This window comes from Phacochoerus africanus, chromosome 1, assembly GCF_016906955.1.
Source record: "Phacochoerus africanus isolate WHEZ1 chromosome 1, ROS_Pafr_v1, whole genome shotgun sequence".
NCBI classification, from domain to species: domain Eukaryota; kingdom Metazoa; phylum Chordata; class Mammalia; order Artiodactyla; family Suidae; genus Phacochoerus; species Phacochoerus africanus.
The window spans coordinates 188,786,266-188,801,125 of record NC_062544.1 but is presented as its reverse complement, the minus strand read 5'-3'; the positions used below and the strand labels follow the sequence as shown (position 1 = coordinate 188,801,125).

Sequence of the window (14,860 nt, the reverse complement as noted above, 5' to 3'; positions counted from 1 at the left end):
TGATCACTCCTTTTTAGTTTACGTACCCAAAAGCTCTTGTTTGCATCAGCCAACCGGAATCCAGTTTGCAGGATACCCTTACCTGGTGTTGGAAGCCTGGGATGCACGAAAGCGGTGCAAAGCAGTAGGGCATACTGGGCATGCGCATGGGGAAAGGTGGGCTTTATACCGGAAAATGTTCTGCGTCTGGACTAGAAAAACCTTAATACAATGATTTACGTTGTATTCAGATTTTGTACAGTGAGGGAAAGGGGTGCCGCTTATCTGCGTAAAATGAAAAGACAGAAACAGTAAGATAAGTCATGCTGATATGTTAGGGTGAATTATACCACGCTTGGACATTATAAATCTAAGAAAACCAAAACTTCAACATTTTTTTCTTGTTAAAAGTTATATGAGGATCGTAGGAAGTTTACTCGCGACTTTATTTTCAGGACAGTGTCAACTTGAGTTTCTTTTCTTCTCTCCTGAGATTTTTTTAAAAGACCAGATTCCGTTTGGTCTCTAAGTTTTCCTCAGTATGAATCATATTTTTGAATAAAACCACAACCGTTAGGAAAAAAAAGAGGCTGGTTCTTTCTTGATTTTATGTTTATAAGTATAATTTTCTTTCTGATCGTACTTTTAGTTTTGTCAGAGTCCTTTTTGGTAATTAATTCAGAGATATTTATGAGCCTCTGCTATGTGTTGAACAGATATTGAGTATTTAGAAGTACAAAACATGGTCTCGGGTTTAGATAAATCTGTAATCTCAAGTGGAAAACTAATGGAAAACCAAATGACTTGTAATACAGTCAAGGGCTCCAGGGCTCCAGTTTTTGTGCTGTGTTTGATTACCTTGTTGTGGAAACTGGACCTCTCTGTCCACCAGTGCTGAATAGAAACAGGGAGACAAGAGTTTTGGGTGAAGGAGGAAAGTAACAGCTTTATTGCTTTGCCAGGCAAAGGAGGGCTATAGCAGACTAATGCCCTAAAGACTGTGCCCCCCTTTGGGAGAGAATAGGAAGTGGTTTTATAATTCGGAAGTAGAAAAATAGGGCCACAGATAAGGATCAGGGAAAATGCTGGCTTGCGTTGTTTTTCAAAGCTGGTGTTTTTGTGACCCCAGGACTGGTTCTAGTGGTCCTTCTTTCCAGAATGAACAATCCTTCATCAGGTAGTTAACATCTTCCATTTGCTAGGGTCTTTTAGTTCTTTATCACATACACTGATAGTTAAGTCCACAAAACAAAGGATGGCACAAATCAACTGGGAATGCAGCCACCTCGGAGGCTGAGCCTCGGAGGCCTGTGGGAACTCAGGAAGGAAACAAAGAACACCTGCCATCTAGCAACCACTCCTGAGAGCGAGCCCCCCCCCCCCCCCTGCCCTCCTTGAAACTCAGGTTGTGAAAACACAGAACACTGGTGAAGATGCACATCAAAGGATGATTTCAGTGAGCCTAGACATTTGCATTCTTTCATAGAAAAGTGCTAAATTTCCCAACTTTAGATATCTGGTTTTCTGTAATCTTTCCTTCCTACTACCTGCCCTTTGGCACTCAAGGGAGGTCAAGGAGGCTGAATGAGGCCTATTTCCTAAAAGGAAATGGGGACAGAGAAAGGCTTTTGTGCCCAGGAGCCCCAAAGGCCCTGCCCGGTAATGTTACCAGGCTGTACATTACATTATTTTTTCAGTATTAGGTTGTGAGATGTATTTAAATAAAACAAGCAATTTGAAATTTCCAAGATACTGCGAGTTTCTATCAAGATTATGTTTTACTGCAAGTTTCTATCAAGATTATGTTTTTGAAGAACAACATAATTTCATAAAACAAACAGGGAGGAGAAAAGGGAGCTGCTGTTTCCGCCCGGTTTCGAACCGGGGACCTTTCGCGTGTTAGGCGAACGTGATAACCACTACACTACGGAAACCTTCCTAGCAACAGGCACTCTAAAGCTTGTTGATATCGCTATTGTAACATGCAGCTTGAGCACTTCGAAGTAGATAAAGGAACTTTAAACAGATCAACAAAACAAACGAACAAAAAAAGGAAAATAAGCATAGATCCAATTAAATAGTACCACTATTTCAAAAGTTAGAATTTGCATGTACTTTTTTCAAAGGTAGTTAGAAACCCGGCACACGTTAGGTGCCTTTCTTTTGGGTTTAATTCCCTCCACTGAAAAGAAGTGTTGTATTAGTTTCTTTTCTCCTCGTTTAGCTGCTGAGAGTCCCGGATGAGTTTTAGGGCTTTGGCCGGCTAAGAAGGACCCGCAGCACGCGAACTCGCGCACCAACCTCCTTAGGAGTCGTTTAGCTAGCGAGAAAGCAACCGGTTCAGCCTCTGGTGAAGGGACGTGTCATTAGCTTTTGAATCTTCTCTCCTGCTTAGGTACTTGCTTTAAAATCTTCTACATGGTGTGTAAAATTGAGGAGGTTAAAAAAATAATAATAATCAGACACCAAGATGCACTTTTTGGCGCACAATGAACATAAATTTTTCTAAGCCCGAACTTCATGTGACCTACTGAATATCGTTTTCCCCGTGAAGAAGCAGACACATTCTTCTGCCTAAAAATCAAGAATTTTTAGGGAACCAGAAATGAGCTTCCATATTACACTGCAGGAGGTGGGGGGATAACGTAATGGGAGTGCTAAAAAAATTTTTTTTTAAATGTTTCTACTATTTTGGTTTTGAGTACATTTTACTTAGCGAGAAACACAAACTATTGCCCAGTATATATAGAAACCATAATAAAAGTATTTTAAATCCACTTTAAATAATAGCACTTTTTTTCCTTTTTATTTTTAGAAGTTGACGAGGGTTTCAGAAGCATAGGCTGTGCTTCCCCTCTTAAAACTTTCACCTGTCAAAGCTCTCCACCTTTATTCCAGTTTCCAGGGCTCATTTCGGGGCTTCCCGTAGGTCCCTGGACCTATTAATCAGAATTTAATGGCTCTGAGAAATAAAACCTTTTATGTTTCATTGAAGTACTAGAGAAAGCCTCTCGTGAAGGATTAGATTTGTATCTTTGGGGAGGACAATCGGGTTTTCCGATATTGGTATTCCTGGATTCCAAGGGGAAAGGAGTAGTCCATCCCGGGTGAGACGCAACCGTGGGTGGCACTTCAGACCGCACCTTGAGTCCACACAGCCCACGGGCTTGGGCTGTCGCCGCACCAGCCCCGCTCAGGCCCCGTGGGGCCATGCGGGGCTCTATGACGCGGCGTTCCAGGCCCTCGGCCCCCGCTCATCACTTTGCGCGCTTCCCGCTCAGCCTGCAGCCAAAACAGCCGGAGCGGCCGGGCGACAGGAGGCTGCGGCGGCAGCATGAGCTACTACCAGCTACCGGTGGTGATCGACAACGGCTCAGGAGTGATCAAGGCTGGCCTGGCTGGGTCCCGGGATCCTCACTTTATCTACCCGAATATCATCGGCCGCGCCAAGGGCCAGACCTGGGCTGTTGAGGGCGCGCAGGAAGTGTGCGTGGGAGACCAAGCTCAGGAGCGGAGACACTCCCTTTCCATCAGGTACCGCCTTCTCCCTGTAGGCAGGACCCGAGGAGCGGAAGGAGGGAGTGCCCGTAGGAGGGGCTCAAGAGTGAGGGAAAAGGTAAAGAAAGGAGGAACAGGAAAGTATCTACAACCCGCGTTATTGCAACCGCTTGAGCCACAAATCTGAGCGGACCACATATCTAGAGTGACCATTACTTCTTTTCGGTATCTAGTCAAATGTAGTCAAACGTAGAAACACAGTTATCGTTCATAAAATACGAGTTCATTCATAAAATACGAGTTTTAGGAATGTTAATGAATGGTATCTGTGTCACGGGGTTGTTTTTTTTTTTTTTTTTTTCCAGTTGACTGATATTAAAACATTATTATGTGAAGATTTCCCTATTTTTTTTTTTCAAGTCGAAAGGGGTACTCCTTGGAGTTCCCATCGTGGCACAGTGGTTAACGAATCCGACTAAGAACCATGAGGTTGCGGGTTTGATCCCTGGCCTTGCTCAGTGGGTTAAGGATCTGGCGTTGCCGTGAGCTGTGGTGTAGGTTGCAGACGCGGCTCGGATCCCGCCTTGCTGTGGCTCTGGTGTAGACCTGTGGCTACAGCCAGTGGCTACAGCTCCGATTCGACCCCTAGCCTGGGAATCTCCATATGCCCCAAGCCGCCCTAGAAAAGTCAAAAAGACAAAAAAAAAAGGGGGGGGGGGGGTTACTCCAATAGGGCAGGGGAGGGTGTGGGCAGTGGAAAGCAAAGATTGCAGAGGAAGGTAGCTGTGCTAACTTTTGCTGGTAATTACCCTCTCTCAGAGGCTCTGGCAGTCTTGCTCATAAAGGGATACTGGTAATAAATACATGGATTAACCTAGGATTGAAGAGAATAGACACTGGAAAAATTAAAAGCTGCCATTTATCTCTTTGCTCTTCCTACAGCTACCCAGTGGAGCGTGGTCTAATTACTTCCTGGGAAGACATGGAGATCATGTGGAATCATATCTATGACCATAACCTGAAGCTGAAGCCCTGTGATGGCCCAGTCTTGATTACCGAATCAGCACTGAACCCATTGGCCAACCGGCAACGGGTCACTGAAGTGTTTTTTGAGCACCTGGAGGTTCCTGCTTTCTATATGTCCATCCAGGGGGTGCTAGCTCTCTTTGCTGCTGGCTTCACAACTGGCTTTGTGCTGAATTCAGGTGCTGGAGTTACCCAGTGTGTACCCGTCTTTGAGGGTTACTGTCTGCCTCATGGTGTCCAGCAGCTAGATCTGGCAGGCCTTGACCTCACCAACTACCTGATGATGCTGTTGAAGGAACACGGCATCATGCTGCTTAGTGCTTCAGACAGAAAGATTGTCGCAGACATTAAAGAAACCTCTTGTTATGTGGCAATGAACTTTGAAGAGGAAAAGGCCAAGAGAGCTGACTCTGTAGAGAAGGGTTACCAACTACCTGATGGGAAGATAATCAAGCTCCATGACCAGCTCTTTCATTGTCCAGAGGCCCTCTTTTCTCCGAGTCTCATGCACCTTGAGTCCCCTGGCATTGATAAGATGTGCTTCAGCAGCATAATGAAATGCGATACAGATCTGAGGAATTCCTTTTTCTCCAATATTATCCTTGCTGGGGGATCAACCTCTTTCCCTGGTTTAGATAAACGGCTAGTTAAGGATATAGCAAAGGTGGTACCTGCCAACACTCCTGTGCAGGTTGTAGCTCCCCCAGAAAGGAAAATATCAGTGTGGATGGGAGGCTCTATTCTTGCATCCCTGTCTGCCTTCCAGGATATGTGGATCACTGCTGCAGAATTTAAAGAAGTTGGACCCAACATAGTACACCAAAGATGCTTCTGAATACAGATAACATGGTTAGAAGGAAACATTTTGAGTATATGTGACAGAAAACTTTGGATATTATATGATTCTGGGAGAACAGAAAATATTTCAATTATTGAAACGTCCATGTCTCTATTGCATTTCCATAATGAGAGAAAATAATGGTAAAGTTGTCAAATAACATGTTTATGGCATAGAGGAGATATTATTCTTGACCTTGGAGCTTACATTTCCTTTATTTATTTAATTTGCTTTTTTTTTAGGGCTGCACACGTGGCATATGGAGATTCCCAGGCTAGGGGTCGAATCGAAGCTGTAGCCACGGGCCTACACCAGAGCCACAGCAAGGTGGGATCCGAGCCGCGTCTGCAACCTACACCACAGCTCACAGCAACACCGATCCTTAACCCACTGAGCGAGGCCAGGGATCCAATGAACCGCAACCTCATGGTTCCTAGTCGGATTTGTTTCCACTGCGCCACGACGGGAACTCCTACATTTCCTTGAGAGAGAGAGAGGGAGAGAGCAATTTGTGATACAACATAATCTGTGCCAAATGAGTGATATAAGATTAACTTTGTTGAAGTTTATGGAAGGAAGGTTGCTATGAGAGAAGTGGAGGTATGCCATCATGGATGGTGTGGCATTAGGATGAGTGTGGGGAGTAAAAAAAGAGGGCAAATATTCAGAAAATCACAATGGAAATGAGCAAGAGGCTAGAGATGAACAATGCATATTCAAGGCATGTTTAATACACTGGTTTTGTTAAAATGAAGAGCTCATATGGCGTGGACTAGGAGCAATGACTAGGAAGATAAATTAAAGCCAGGGACTGGAAGACTTTGTGTTAAATGGCCTATAGGCAAAGGGGAACCATTAGAGATTCAAAAACAGGAGACATAAGGGAATTGAAATGAATATAGTGGTAGTTTGTAGGATAAATTGGATTAGGAAAGGCTCTGGAGATTCAAGGATCAGTTAAAAAATTATTTGTTTAGATGAGGTAGTCAGGTCTTAAACTCAAAATTATAAGCAATAGGAATTAAAAAGAAGAAGTTATGAAAAACTGACAAGTTCTGGTGCCTAATTCGTTATGAAGAGGAAAAGAAGGGTCTGAAATGACCTGAGTGGTTGACAGAATGATGGCAGTACTGACATAACTCAAAATATTTAGTATTTGCTCCATGCAAAGTACTGGGCTAAATGCAGTGAGTGCTTAATCAGAAGTCACACCGTGTCCTTCAGAGGCCTGCAGTCTAGTGTAAGAGGTGACATTCATACAGGTAGAAAGTGATTTAATGTCCTGAGAGAAGTATAAAATGAAGGTTCACAGGAGAGAAAATACCTGGAGGGCTCAGGGAAGACTTTCTGGTAAATTTGGCTTTGAGGCTAAGCTTCAAGGACAGCTGGAATTTAAATCTAGCAGAACGCCCTTCCCTATGGGCAGCAGGCAAATGTGGGTTCAGGTCCAGACCCTGCCACCTACCAGCTGCATGATTTAAACAAACTGTTTAAACACTGTGAAGATCAATTTCCTTACTGATAAGTGGGGTTGCTAATCCTAATCCCTGTCTCACAGGATCATTGTGAAATTCAAATCAGATAATGTCTGTCTATGGCACTTTTTTTTTTTTGCCATAGAATCAGTTTATAGATCATGCAACTTCCTCCATAGAGTCAAAGTCGATTATTTGCGTCCTCAGCACATTATATTACTTGTACTTCTACTGACCACTTAATTTATGCAGGTTTATCTTTTTTGCTTTCTCCCTTGCTAGATATATCCTTAGAAGACGAGGATTGTGGGCTCTTCTTTTTTCATCTCTATCCCCTTCCCTGATGATTTCTATGGTGCACTCCCAGTAGGGGGCAGAGAAAAAACATCAGGGCAAAGGCTCTAAGGTATAAACATGATAGTCATGTACTAGCAGCCCCAAGTAATTCAGTTTAGTCTGAATCAAGCATTTGTGAAGACGTACATTTCATTCTTTGGCCTGTGTTTCCCATTTTACTGATTGTAAGCAAGACTACTAGATTGGATAATGTGAAGAAAATAATTATCTAGGAGCAGTAGAACAGTTGATGCTGCACTCATTATATTCATAAGCACTAGAGAATGACCCCAAACCCCTCACTTTAGAATTCTTAAAACTCCCTTTTTTCCCCCTAAAACAGGGATAACCATATATTTATCTAATTTAAACTTCAATATCCCAGAGAGATGGGTAAGACAAGTAGTATTCCCACTTTACGAATTAAGAAATTGAGATTTCAAGAGGTTAAGAGAATTAAATTTAAAGTGATCTCCAAAGGAGCTTGCTAGGTTAGATGGGCAAACAATCCTTAACTTAGGCAGTTAACCGAACTAGTCTGGAATATTTTGTAGACTCTAGCCTCTTGGTGTCACAGATGATCCTTTTCAAGTAATCTAGGGGAAGGGAATATAAACTGTTAAAATTCCCTTTAGTTACACTTTCCTTATCCTAAATCGTATCAAAACAATCCCCTTATCTTTTCTCTCAGATCGAGAGGCCAATGGCGAAAAATCCACAGAATCCACCCAACTGAATGAGTTCAGTTTTTAAGATCAGCCAGTTATATGAAAAACGGCATCGTACTGGCCAATATAAAAACGTGCTACAATTTATGGTGCATTGTTCTTTTCTTAATGTCACCACAACATTAAAGCAAATTCAATGATTATAAAAATTAAGAATGAAGTAGTTATACATAATAAAACACACCCTCTGCTCAAGAAGTTGAAGAAGGCATTCCAATGAGAAGGAAGCCAAGCAGGAACGCTGAGGCAGCTGAACCAGCTGATTGATCCAAGATTCTGTTTGAGTTGGTGCTGCTTGGGAATTTATATTCGTAATGTTCTCTAACAAATGTGATGATCAGAACTGAGAATCACTGTTCTGTATCCCTGGACTCCAAATTTTTCTATGAACTCCATTTCTCTCGGGTCGTACGGCAAAGGTCGCTTTTTTTTTTTTTTTTTTTTTTTTTAAGGGCCGCGCTCCGCATATGGAGGTTCCCAGGCTAAGGGTCCAATCGGAGTTGCAGCTGCTGGCCTATGCCACAGCAGGCCGGAGCAGCCTCTACGACCTATACCACAGCTCACGGGCAACGCCCAGATCCTTAACCCACGGAGCGAGGCCAGGGATAAAAACCGCAACCTCATGCTTCCTAGAGGGATTCGTTTCCGCCGTGCCACTATGGGAACTCTCTCTAGTTAGTTTTCAAGTTACAAGTTGGCTGGTTGGAAGAAAATAGCCAAATCTTCTATTTAGGAACATGATAGAAGTGCAGCGATTAACCTCATGGCCGGAAACGGAACTTCAGGAAAAAAAAAAAAATTTTTTTAGTGAGCCTGGCTCTCGCGAGAGCCGCGCGGGGCGGGCCTCGGCCAATCGGCGCGGTCGGCGGCCGCTCCTTTTATAGGGAGACGCATCCGCCCGATCGGCGGGTTGCGGAGGGTGGGCCCAGGAGCGGTGGCGGCCATTTTTTAAGTCTAACCCTAACTGAAAGAGGCGTAGGCGCTGCGCTTTTGCTTCACGCGCGCTGTTTTTCTCGCTGACTTTCAGCGGGCGGAAAAGCCTCGGCCTACCGCCATTCACCATCCAGTCTGAAACAAACAAAAAATGTCAGCCTCTGGCTCGCTCACTGCTCCCGGGAACCTGCGGTGGTTCGCCCGCCCAGCCCCCGCGCCCCGCCTGAGGCCGCGGTCGGCCCGGGGCTTCTCCGGAGGCGCCCATTGCCGCCGCGAAGAGTTGGGCTCTGTCAGCCGCGGGTCCCTCGGGGGCCAAGGCGAGGCTCTGACCGCAGGGAAAGGAACGGAGTTGGTCCCCGCGCGCTGTGCGCTTCCCTAAGCTGTGGGCTGTGCACCTGGGACTCGGCTCAGACACTTGCAACCTGAGGGGCTGCGGGGGGGGAGGGGCGGTGCCCCCACTTCTGGTTTCTCCTTGTAAGAAGGCAAGCCGTTTGTTAGCGTCCGTCTTACTTCGCTTTCAGTGGTGGGCCTTTGGGCCTCCAAATTTGGCGATTGGACCAGAAGGACACGTGTAGGCACTCCAAAATTCGTCCAATAAGTATTTGTTAACTAGAAGATCTCATATGTTCTTAAAACAATGGAAATTATGCTCCTTAATGGTCATTGCTTTTCATCTTTGCATCAGTCTTTGGATGCAAAATATCAAGTGGTGACTTTGAAAAGAAGTTTCCGAAGAAATCTACAACCCTCCACTCCCCAAAGAATTTGGTCAGATTTCTTTGCCAAAAGGGGTTGGGAGGGGGCAGCTAAAGGCCTATTAGGTTAAAGGAAACAACCAACAGGCCATTCTGCACACGTCCTCAGAACTAACTTCCAGGTTTATATGAGGATTCATCTGAAGTCGTGCCTTCACGTCCTTAGGACTGCTATTCTGACGGCAGTTGCTGGGAGAGAGAGTGGCCAGCAGCCTGAATTATAAAGGCAAATTACCAGGGTGATACCTAACTGAGCTCTTGACCCTCAGTGGAACGGATAAATCAGGAGGACCTTGCCAGTAAATTTATGACTGTGTAGATCTACAGCATCTCAGCCTATTACCTGAAGTAGGTCCCTCAGTGTCATCTAATACAATTAACCTTCAGTTAAAAAATATGAAAAAACTAGAACGCACCATTTCAGGTTATGCTCTCTAAGAAGGAAAAAGAATTTTCCCATCAGCATAGTTTTGGAAAGAACACAGGGTAAGTTATTGAATGAGGTTCAAGATCTGATTTTGCCAGAGAATATTCTAGATTCTTGAGGTTACTCAGCTAGCTTCACTAAGCTTCCATTTACTGGGCAAGTGGTCTTTTAAGAGCTCTTTTGAAGACTGCCAGGGATTCCTCGAACTGCCAATAAATAGATGTGTTTTGTTTGTGCTCCATCTAGTGGTACTTTTGCTTCTCCACATTTACAAAATTTGTGGTGAAGCTGAGGCAAGGATGGCTACCAACAGAGGATGCTCTTTTTCTCATTTTTAGAAAGAAAATAGTGGCCTAATGAATGCAGTTTTTAAAAATACCGCAGATGTTTTCTAATTCTTATACTTGAAATTCTCTCCTTGACAAATGTAAACATTCCAAAGGAAAACTCTTCTCAATATTATGAACACATTATATATTTTTTTGTTTTGGTAGAATGATTCGCTTCCTTAAATTATATAATTTTGGAGCAAGGGGTCATAGAGGTCATCCAGTGAGATAATTTACATTACAACTTTTTGTGGATAATATGTAGTTATGGCAAATATGACTTCTTATTGCTTCAAGATTTAAGTCCCTCTAGCAGATGAAGAAACTGCCTTGCCTATGCTAATTTTTTTTTTTTTTTTCCAGAATTGGGGCCAGCAACTAGGCCTCTAAACTTTTAAGTTCTGTTTACCATGTGGCACCTTAATGCTGTGTTGGCTTGCTTGGGAAAGAGATTTAGCGTTAACTCCACATAATTTTCTGGTTTAAAGTAAAATAAGATCCTTAATGCTTATTTGCCTTTGAGCTTGATTTTCATCCACTACTCCTCTCCCTCTACAACCATCTTTGAAATAAGTTTGTACTGGAAAGTCTGTTGTGTGTTTCACTGTTTTTCAAGTGCGGTTGATTCTTGTTATTTGTGATACTATGTTCTATAAAGTCACCATAAACACTGGCTTAGTGAATACAGAACAATTTCTTCTGGGGGAAATACAGGATTGCATTCCTGAGAGCCTCTAGTCACAACATTGTTGTCAACTGATCAATGTATAATCTTATTTTATGTGTGTTTCTGTTTAAAGATACCTTATTTAATATATATTGTTGAGGAGTTCCCGTTGTGCCACAGTGGTTAGCGAATATGACTAGGAACCATGAGGTTGCAGATTAGATCCCTGGCCTCGCTCAGTGGTAAGGGATCTGGCATTGCCTTGAGCTGTGGTGTAGGTCGAAGATGGGGCTCGGATCCCGAGTTGCTGTGGCTCTGGCATAGGCTGGTGGTTACAGCTCCGATTAGACCCCTAGCCTGGGAACCTCCATATGCCATGGGCGCAGCCCTAGGAAAGACAATGATAATAATAATAATAATATATAATTGATTCATTAATATCAAATTCATGTCCAACATGCTCTTGACTGTACATGAGCTTATATACACAAGTATTTTCTCTGTAAGGCGTATGACAGAATTCTTGCAGTTAGGAATACCAGACAGCACTTCAGCACTATGCTTGGGGGTCATTTTAAACAGCAAAATCACCAACAAGAAGCACAAAAATGAAAAAAAGAAAAAACATCACTAAGTAGAAAGTAGATCACAAAAAGGACACTTGTTCATGGTGTTTTTTTTTTTTTTTGTCTTTTTAGGGCTGCACCTGCAGCATATGGAAGTACCTGGGGTTGCCACAGGCCATAGCCACAGCAACTCAATATCTGAGCTGCGACCTACACCCCAGCTCACTTGTGGCAACAGTGGATCCTTAACCCACCGGGCAAGGCCAGGGATCAAAGCCGAATTCTCCTGGATACTAGTCAGGTTTGTTACCACTGGGCCGCAATGGGAACTCCTACAGTGTTCTTTTTGGAACAAGTAGGCAGAGTGTCACCTTGTTTGACCTCAGCTGGGGACCTTTGTGTCAAGTGACTCAAATTTTTCACTGTTCTGCACGTGTCCATGAATGACTGTAAAAATGCTATAGGTATTGATTTTGGGGTTACAAATAAATTTTAGGAGGTGAATTTACAAACATGGAATCTGCAAATATTGAGGACCCACTGTACTTCAAGGTCTATGTGACAGCTGTACCTGGGAGAGACTACAGGTGTCCACGTGCTTCTGAAATACTTGGGGCTTATTTCATGCCTTTAAGATTATTTAAGCAAGTGATTTGCAAAGAGTTTTAATGGGGGGAAGGAGCAAATGAAGTTTGACAATAATATTTGTTTCATTTATTTATTTTCAGTTATGTTGAATGTCAAATAATAAAGGAAAATGTGAGAATTTTATGCTGATGAAGGAAGTCATTGCTTTAAAAATATTGAGAAATGTCAGTTTGTTTTGTCTTTAGAATGAGAGTCTTCATTTCTGAGGTCCTAGATTGGCTGTAGTTTTTGATTCTGAGGATAATGTGAGTTTTAATTTAGTTTGTCCTGGTTCTGCAGTCAGAAATTCCATATTAGCCTGGCTCAAGAAATCAGAGACAAACACATGGCACCTGCACCCACACTCTCACAAAGTGTGAAGGAAGAGTGGTTTTAACTGAGAATGAGGAGTTCCTGTCGTGGTGCAGTGGAAACGAATCTAACTGGAACCGTGAGGTTGTGGGTTGGATCCCTGTCTTCCCTCAGTAGATTAAGGATCTGGTGTTCCTGTGAGCTGTGGTATAGGTCACAGACGCGGCTCAGATCCCGCCTTGCTGTGGCTGTGGCATGGGCCAGCAGCTGTAGCTCTCATTAGACATCTAGCCTGGGAACATCCCTGTGCCATAGGTGCGGCCCTAAAAAAAAAAAAAAAAAAAATCTGAGAATGAAATGGCAAAAGGTAATTGTCATTTATTCTTTCATTGCTTTTTAGGACCGCACCAGTGGCATATGGAAGTTCCAAGCTAGGGGTCAAATTGGAGTTACAGCTGCCAGCCTACACCACAGCCAAAGCAACGTGAGGATCTGAGCTTTGTCTGTGACCTACACCGCAGCTCATGGCAACGCTGGATCCCTGACCCATTGAGCAAGGTGAGGGATCAAACCCGCATCCTCATGGACACTAGTTGGATTCATTTCTGCTGCACCACAACAGGAACTTCCCTCATTTATTCTTTTAAGATAATATGCAATGGAGACAAAAATATCCAAGGCTTATTACGCCAAGATTTGCAAATTTAAATGTCTGAAGAATCCCTTAAGGAGACAAAAGGAGTGAATCACACCAAGAATAAGAAAATAGACTGTGGAGATGGTCAGGAGAATATCCTTTAAGAAGAGGCAGCAGCTTTGTGGGAGTGGAGACCTAAAATTGCAGATATTTCAGGAGGAGACAAAAGTTCAAGTTTTTATGTAGACACTGATTTTAAAATGTTGATAACTAATTTAAAATTATATATATATATGTATGTGTGTATGTATATATATATATATATATATATATATATATATATATATATATGATAGGTGTATAATAAAGAATTTGGCTTTTCTTCCTGAGTCCTGAGAAGTAGCTTCTGCACCCTTGACATTTTCTGAGATGTAGGAATTCCTTATTCATAGTGAGCTCCTCAGACCACACCTAATACCTTATGGGAGAACCCAGGGTGGAGGCTGGTCACACCAGCAAGAGCAAACATGTTATTATCAGCCAGGCCTCCTAGAAGAGGAGGAGGCTAGAGACTGACCAGTAATTCAACCAGTTGTGCTGATGTAGTGAAGTCCCAATAAAAACACTGGACACTTTGAGGCTTGGGCGAAGAAGCTTACTTTTGGAATCCTCCCATATCTCTAATGCATTTTTCTCCTTGACTGGCTTGAATTCTTTTGCTGTAATAAAACTGTAATCATAAGTATAGTACTTTTCTGAGTTCTGTGAGTCATTCTAGTGCATTATCTAACCTGAAGGGGTAGCCAGCTTTTCAGAAGTGAGGGTGGCTTGGGGATTCCCAAACTTTAAGCTGGTGTCTGAAGTAAGGGCAGTTTTCTGGAGAACTGTGCCCTTAACCTGTGAAGTTTGGCCTATCTTGGATGTTGGTGTCAGAAATCATTGCAAAGGTCCACTTCAAAAACCTTTTGTGGAAAAATCAGCCCATTATTGGCTATTAATCTGTGACCTTTGGCTTAGGCACAGTCAATGATATTAGAAATCATGAATGATTTTCCAAGTAGTAAAGGAATTCAGGCCACCACACCTGTTAAAGGCCTATGCAATAGGATTGTGTTTGAGAGGAGGTTTTGCTGATAGCATCGTTTATAGGCCCCTGGGACTATGCCTAAAGACAAATTTCAAAATAAAACTTTAATAATATTCTGAAAATAGAAATAGAACACCTTCCCTGCATATGGAACTTGTGACACATAGGACATTTGTTCCCATGGACCTAGCTGAGGGATATGCCTGTCCTTCAGTGTCCATTCTGTCAGAGCCTGCTGGGGCCATGAGGAGGCGTCTATCATCACTTAGTGGAATTGAGGCCATTTATCCCATAGCCTTCCTCTACCTGGTTTAGATCTCCCTTCTTAGAAAGTCATCAAACTGTGCAATATCTTCATTTATGTTGCCTCAAATTCTCATTTCTTCCTTGAGAGAAAAAGATAGCAGGAGAAATGGTCAAACATTTTTAGCCTGTGTTCTGACCTGGCCGAGGGAATCTAGTATAAGTCACACAACTTCAGATTCCACATTTATCAAATGGGTATATTAAGACTTACTTTGCATGGTTTTATTAAAGAGGAGAGGTAGGTCTTACTCTCATAGTTTGCAAGGAATGATTTTACAGCACGCATGCAGAAATTGGTTTTGATTTGTGTTGAATATATAGGCAAGGGATGTTT

The 14,860-nt window shown here is 42.9% G+C and overlaps 1 protein-coding gene and 1 non-coding gene across 2 annotated transcripts; one reads left to right on the top strand and one right to left on the bottom strand.

The window, feature by feature from the left end:
* Window positions 1-1,840: 1,840 nt before the first annotated feature.
* Window positions 1,841-1,913, bottom strand: TRNAV-AAC (transfer RNA valine (anticodon AAC)). The gene has a single exon. It is a non-coding gene; the product is annotated as a tRNA-Val (tRNA).
* A 1,358-nt stretch (window positions 1,914-3,271) lies between these two features.
* On the top strand, window positions 3,272-5,512 carry ACTRT3 (actin related protein T3). Its single transcript, XM_047786136.1, has 2 exons — window positions 3,272-3,513; window positions 4,420-5,512. The coding sequence occupies exons 1-2, from the start codon at window positions 3,314-3,316 to the stop codon at window positions 5,336-5,338; spliced, it is 1,119 nt and encodes a 372-aa protein (XP_047642092.1). The 5' UTR covers window positions 3,272-3,313; the 3' UTR covers window positions 5,339-5,512.
* Window positions 5,513-14,860: the final 9,348 nt, after the last annotated feature.